Here is a 7,500-nt window from a genome sequence, read left to right on the forward strand (position 1 = left end):
CAGATTTAAACCTATCGTTAGTTTCCAGTAAGCATGACAGTATTACAGATTTAAACCCATCATTAGTTTCCAGTAAGCATGACAGTATTAGATATAAACCCATCGTTAGTTTCCAGTAAGCATGACAGTATTACAGATATAAACCCATCGTTAGTTTCCAGTAAGCATGACAGTATTACAGATTTAACCCATCGTTAGTTTCCAGTAAGCATGACAGTATTACAGATTTAAACCCATCATTAGTTTCCAGTAAGCATGACAGTATTACAGATATAAACCCATCGTTAGTTTCCAGTAAGCATGACAGTATTACAGATGTAACCCCATCGTTAGTTTCCAGTAAGCATGACAGTATTACAGATGTAACCCTTATAAATCATCAGCTTGAATAGCATTACATCACTACTGATGAACATACGGCAGCGTAGCCTAGTGGTTAGAGCGTTGGGCCAGTAACCGGAAAGGTTGCTGGATCGAATCCCCCGAGCTGACAAGGTATAAATCTGTTGTTCTGCCCCTGAACAAGGCAGTTAACCCACCGTTCCCCTGAACAAGGCAGTTAACCCACCGTTCCCCTGAACAAGGCAGTTAACCCGCCGTTCCCCTGAACAAGGCAGTTAACCCGCCGTTCCCCTGAACAAGGCAGTTAACCCGCCGTTCCCCTGAACAAGGCAGTTAACCCGCCGTTCCCCTGAACAAGGCAGTTAACCCGCCGTTCCCCTGAACAAGGCAGTTAACCCGCCGTTCCCCTGAACAAGGCAGTCAACCCGCCGTTCCCCTGAACAAGGCAGTCAACCCGCCGTTCCCCTGAACAAGGCAGTCAACCCGCCGTTCCCCTGAACAAGGCAGTCAACCCGCCGTTCCCCTGAACAAGGCAGTCAACCCGCCGTTCCCCTGAACAAGGCAGTCAACCCGCCGTTCCCCTGAACAAGGCAGTCAACCCGCCGTTCCCCTGAACAAGGCAGTCAACCCGCCGTTCCCCTGAACAAGGCAGTCAACCCGCCGTTCCCCTGAACAAGGCAGTCAACCCGCCGTTCCCCTGAACAAGGCAGTCAACCCGCCGTTCCCCTGAACAAGGCAGTTAACCCACTGTTCCCCTGAACAAGGCAGTTAACCCACCGTTCCCCTGAACAAGGCAGTTAACCCACCGTTCCCCTGAGCAAGGCAGTTAACCCACTGTTCCCTTGAACAAGGCAGTTAACCCACTGTTCCCCTGGACAAGGCAGTTAACCCACTGTTCCCCTGAACAAGGCAGTTAATCCACCGTTCCCCTGAACAAGGCAGTTAACCCACCGTTCCCCTGAACAAGGCAGTTAACCCGCTGTTCCCCTGAACAAGGCAGTTAACCCACTGTTTGCAGGGGGCGCCGATGACGTGGATGTGGATTATGGCAGCCCCCCGCACCTCTCTGATTCAGAGGGGTTAAATACAGAAGACACGTTTCAATTGAATACGTTCAGTTGGACAACTGACTAGGTATCCCCCCCTTTCCCTTCATATGCAGTGTTCCCCCTACGTTCATTTAGCAGCAACGAAACGCCACTGGATGGGAAAACGGTTTCAGTGTAAATTTAAACGACTTAATCCCTGATCTAAAGTACGACCAAAAGATACTGGAGCCAAAAGATAACTGGAGCCAAAAGATAACTGGAGCCAAAAGATAACTGGAGCCAAAAGATAACTGGAGCCAAAAGATAACTGGAGCCAAAAGATAACTGGAGCCAAAAGATAACTGGAGCCAAAAGATAACTGGAGCCAAAAGATAACTGGAGCCAAAAGATAACTGGAGCCAAAAGATAACTGGAGCCAAAAGATAACTGGAGCCAAAAGATACTGGAGCCAAAAGATACTGGAGCCAAAAGATACTGGAGCCATAAGACACTGGAGCCAAAAGACACTGGAGCCAAAAGACACTGGAGCCAAAAGACACTGGAGCCATAAGATACTGGAGCCATAAGATACTGGAGGCAAAAGATACTGGAGACAAAAGATACTGGAGCATAAGATACTGGAGCCAAAAGATACTGGAGCCAAAAGATACTGGAGCCAAAAGATACTGGAGCCAAAAGATACTGGAGCCAAAAGATACTGGAGCCAAAAGATACTGGAGCCATAAGATACTGGAGCCAAAAGATACTGGAGCCAAAAGATACTGGAGCCAAAAGATACTGGAGCCAAAAGATACTGGAGCCAAAAGATACTGGAGCCATAGATACTGGAGCCATAGATACTGGAGCCATAAGATACTGGAGCCAAAAGATACTGGAGCCAAAAGATACTGGAAATACTGGAGCCATTAGATACTGGAGCCAAAAGATACTGGAGCCAAAAGATACTGGAGCCAAAAGATACTGGAGATACTGGAGCCATAAGATACTGGAGCCATAAGATACTGGAGATACTGGAGCCATAAGATACTGGAGCCATAAGATACTGGAGCCATAAGATACTGGAGCCATAAGATACTGGAGCCATAAGATACTGGAGCCATAAGATACTGGAGCCATAAGATACTGGAGCCATAAGATACTGGAGCCATAAGATACTGGAGCCATAAGATACTGGAGCCAAAAGATACTGGAGCCAAAAGATACTGGAGACAAAAGATACTGGAGCCATAGATACTGGAAGATCCTCTTCTAGAACTAACAACCTCCATAATAAATGAAAACTAGACCGTCGGGAGAATCTAACCCAAAACGGCATGGGGCCCACCCTTCATTTTGTTATGTTTGAGTAACTCATGACATAAATTACGGCAAAATGAGTCAAATTTGCAGGAAATTGGCATTGAGACAGCAACAACAAGACATCGTCTGCCAAGAGGAAGGCCTCTAAAATGTGCGGCTGGAGAATACGCCAATGGCCACTACCACCCAGGAGGAAGTACAGATTATTGGGACGTGTGTAACCTACTTTCTCCTCCTCCCCTCCCCTCCTCTCCCCTTCCCTCCTCTCCCCTTCCCTTACCTCCCCTCCTCTCACCTCTCCTCTCCTCTCCCCTTCCCTCACCTCTCCTCTCCTCTCCCCTTCCCTCACCTCTCCACTCCTCTCCCCTTCCCTCACCTCTCCTCTCCCCTTCCCTCACCTCTCCTCACCTCTCCTCTCCTCTCCTCTCCTCTCCCCTCCTCATCTCCTCCCCTCATCTCCTCCCCTCATCTCCTCCCCTCATCTCCTCCCCTCATCTCCTCCCCTCATCTCCTCCCCTCATCTCCTCCCCTCATCTCCTCCCCTCATCTCCTCCCCTCCCCTCATCTCCTCCCCTCCGGCTGTGCTGTCCTGGTATATCTCCTGAGTGTTTGTGGGCCCTGCCTGCAGGCTGTGTGGAGCCATGCCTAAAGAACCTCCACACAGTAAATTATACATGTGCTGCTGCACTGCTGTGAGGACAACGGGTTTATCAGTGTGTGTGTGTGTGTGTGTGTGTGTGTGTGTGTGTGTGTGTGTGTGTGTGTGTGTGTGTGTGTGTGTGTGTGTGTGTGTCTAAATTATGAATGTGTAGGGTTGCGGGGGGGGGGGGGGGGGGGGGGGGGGGGTCCAATGCCAGCGAACTGAAGGAATGACAGAATGAACGAACGACTACAGGGAGAGAGAGGTGTGTCAGCGCCACCCTCAGTCTCTCCCTACTCATCAATGAAATCACACACACACACAGTCCTCAGTCACTCACAGACACATGCCCACCCATGCTCTCACACATGAGTTCATTATCCACTGTTGATTGGGGCACATTGTTTAATTAGCACTGAACACTGTTAATTAGAACTATTCTACTGGGACCTGGGAATTCCTCTGTGTGTGTGTGTGTGTGTGTGTGTGTGTGTGTGTGTGTGTGTGTGTGTGTGTGTGTGTGTGTGTGTGTGTGTGTGTGTGTGTGTGTGTGTGTGTGTGTGTGTGTTCTCACCAGTTTGTATCTCTGCATGGGTATCCTGCTGGTATCAATGGGACTCCTCCTGACTTCATCCCTGAACCAGACCTCTGACAGAGCTACTGCACACATCACGTGGGCCCACCTACACACACACACACACACACACACACACACACACACACACACACACACACACACTTTAATGATTTTATCCCAGAATCACATTACAGTCAAGAAGGATTGAAACTTCAAAGGCACAAAGAGAAAAATTAGCAAAAGTGTCTAAAAAAAGACAGACCTTTACCGTATTAACGACACAAAGACAGTCAGACCTTTACCGTATTAACGACACAAAGACAGTCAGACCTTTACCGTATTAACGCCACAAAGACAGTCAGACCTTTACCGTATTAACGCCACAAAGACAGACCTTTACCGTATTAACGACACAAAGACAGACCTTTACCGTATTAACGCCACAAAGACAGTCAGACCTTTACCGTATTAACGACACAAAGACAGCCAGACCTTTACCGTATTAACGACACAAAGACAGCCAGACCTTTACCGTATTAACGACACAAAGACAGTCAGACCTTTACCGTATTAATGACACAAAGACAGTCAGACCTTTACCGTATTAACGCCACAAAGACAGTCAGACCTTTACCGTATTACCGACACAATGACACATTTACTGGAACTAATGGGCCATTCATAATACCTAATGGGTCATTCATAATAACTAATGGGCCACTCATAATAACTAATGGGCCATTCATAATAACTAATGGGCCACTCATAATACCTAATGGGTCATTCATAATAACTAATGGGCCATTCATAATAACTAATGGGCCATCCACTCATAATAACTAATGCGCCATCCACTCATAATACCTAATGGGCAATTCATAATAACCAATGGGCAATTCATAATAACTAATGGGCAATTCATAATAACCAATGGGCAATTCATAATAACTAATGGGCAATTCATAATAACTAATGGGCAATTCATAATAACTAATGGGCAATTCATAATAACTAATGGGCCATCCACTCATAATACCTAATGGGCAATTCATAATAACTAATGGGCCATTCATAATACCTAATGGGTCATTCATAATAACTAATGGGCCATTCATAATACCTAATGGGCCATCCATAATAACTAATGGGCCATTCATAATAACTAAATGGGTCATTCATAATAACTAAAAAGGGGTCATTCATAAATTGTCCTTACTTGTCATCTGTAGTTTTCTTCAGAGCACCTCCTCTCAGATTGCACAGACAACACTCCTGGGAGAGAGAGAGAAAGAGATTACATCCATCCATCATTTCAATCATGAATACATGTTCATAGACTTATCAAATCAACAACGTTTTTTTATTTTTTATTTTTATTTCACCTTTATTTAACCAGGTAGGCAAATTGAGAACACGTTCTCATTTACAATTGCGACCTGGCCAAGATAAAGCAAAGCAGTTCGACACATACAACAACACATAGTTACACATGGAGTAAAACAAACATACAGTCAATAATACAGTGAAAATAAGTCTATATACAATATGAGCAAGTGAGGTGAGATAAGGGAGGTGAAGGCAAACAAAATATATATATAAATAAATAAAAAATATAAACATCTATTAAAGTGATGTCATACAGAAGATAGAAATCTGATTGGCTACTTACAGCCGTCAAGGATTCATCCGCACAGCGATCACACGACCAGTCCTCACTGACAGCATCAGCGGCAACGCCATAGCAACCTAGCGGTGACGATACAGGAAGGAGCATAAAAACACAGGACGCAACCACACAATATCCCATCACAACAGAGCCTATCTCCTCTAACACAGTCTACACGGGGAAGACCACATGGTCAGTCAGAGGACATAGTAACAGCTAAAAAGAGAACGTCCACTACAATACAGACTGCCAGAAAGAGAACGTTTCATATTCACTACAATACAGACTGCCAGAAAGAGAACGTTTCATATCCACTACAATACAGACTGCCAGAAAGAGAACGTTCCATATCCACTACAATACAGACTGCCAGAAAGAGAACGTTCCATATCCACTACAATACAGACTGCCAGAAAGAGAACGTTCCATATCCACTACAATACAGACTGCCAGAAAGAGAACGTTCCATATCCACTACAATACAGACTGCCAGAAAGAGAACGTTCCATATCCACTACAATACAGACTGCCAGAAAGAGAACGTTCCATATCCACTATAATACAGACTGCCAGAAAGAGAACGTTCCATATCCACTACAATACAGACTGCCAGAAAGAGAACGTTCCATATCTACTACAATACAGACTGCCAAAAAGAGAACGTTCCATATCCACTACTATACAGACTGCCTGAAAGAGAACGTTCCATATTCACTACAATACAGACTGCCTGAAAGAGAACGTTCCATATCTACTACAATACAGACTGCCAGAAAGAGAACGTTCCATATCCACTATAATACAGACTGCCAGAAAGAGAACGTTCCATATCCACTATAATACAGACAGCCAGAAAGAGAACGCTCCATATCCACTACTATACAGACTGCCTGAAAGAGAACGTTTCATATTCACTACAATACAGACTGCCTGAAAGAGAACGTTCCATATCTACTACAATACAGACTGCCAGAAAGAGAACGTTCCATATCCACTATAATACAGACTGCCAGAAAGAGAACGTTCCATATCCACTATAATACAGACAGCCAGAAAGAGAACGCTCCATATCCACTACAATACAGACTGCCAGAAAGAGAACGTTCCATATCTACTACAATACAGACTGCCAGAAAGAGAACGTTCCATATCCACTACTATACAGACTGCCTGAAAGAGAACGTTCCATATTCACTACAATACAGACTGCCAGAAAGAGAACGTTCCATATCCACTACAATACAGACTGCTAGAAAGAGAACGTTCCATATCCACTACAATACAGACTGCCAGAAAGAGAACGTTCCATATCCACTACAATACAGACTGCCAGAAAGAGAACGTTCCATATCTACTACAATACAGACTGCCAGAAAGAGAACGTTCCATATCCACTACTATACAGACTGCCTGAAAGAGAACGTTCCATATTCACTACAATACAGACTGCCTGAAAGAGAACGTTCCATATCTACTACAATACAGACTGCCAGAAAGAGAACGTTCCATATCCACTATAATACAGACTGCCAGAAAGAGAACGTTCAATATCCACTACAATACAGACTGCTAGAAAGAGAACGTTCCATATTCACTACAATACAGACTGCCAGAAAGAGAACGTTCCATATCCACTACAATACAGACTGCCAGAAAGAGAACGTTCCATATCCACTACAATACAGACTGCTAGAAAGAGAACGTTCCATATCCACTACAATACAGACTGCCAGAAAGAGAACGTTCCATATCCAGTACAATGCAGACTGCCTGAAAGAGAACGTTCCATATCCAGTACAATGCAGACTGCCTGAAAGAGAACGTTCCATATCCACTATAATGCAGACTGCCTGAAAGAGAACGTTCCATATCCACTATAATGCAGACTGCCTGAAAGAGAACGTTCCATATCCACTATAATAGACTG

General features: G+C 44.8%; 1 protein-coding gene across 8 annotated transcripts in view; it reads right to left on the minus strand.

Annotated features, from left to right (window-relative positions):
• Nucleotides 1-7,500, minus strand: part of LOC129842589 (lysine-specific demethylase 4C-like) — a 48,341-nt gene that overhangs the window by 14,095 nt on the left and 26,746 nt on the right. For all 8 annotated transcript variants that reach the window (XM_055911212.1, XM_055911213.1, XM_055911216.1 and 5 more), the window contains 3 exons: nucleotides 5,577-5,653; nucleotides 5,124-5,179; nucleotides 3,905-4,013 (listed from right to left, as the gene is read on the minus strand). In XM_055911212.1, the coding sequence (XP_055767187.1) occupies nucleotides 3,905-4,013; nucleotides 5,124-5,179; nucleotides 5,577-5,653 (242 nt within the window). The remainder of the gene's footprint in view (nucleotides 1-3,904; nucleotides 4,014-5,123; nucleotides 5,180-5,576; nucleotides 5,654-7,500) is intronic.

This window comes from Salvelinus fontinalis, unplaced genomic scaffold (assembly GCF_029448725.1).
Source record: "Salvelinus fontinalis isolate EN_2023a unplaced genomic scaffold, ASM2944872v1 scaffold_0055, whole genome shotgun sequence".
Taxonomy (NCBI): Eukaryota; Metazoa; Chordata; class Actinopteri; order Salmoniformes; family Salmonidae; genus Salvelinus; species Salvelinus fontinalis.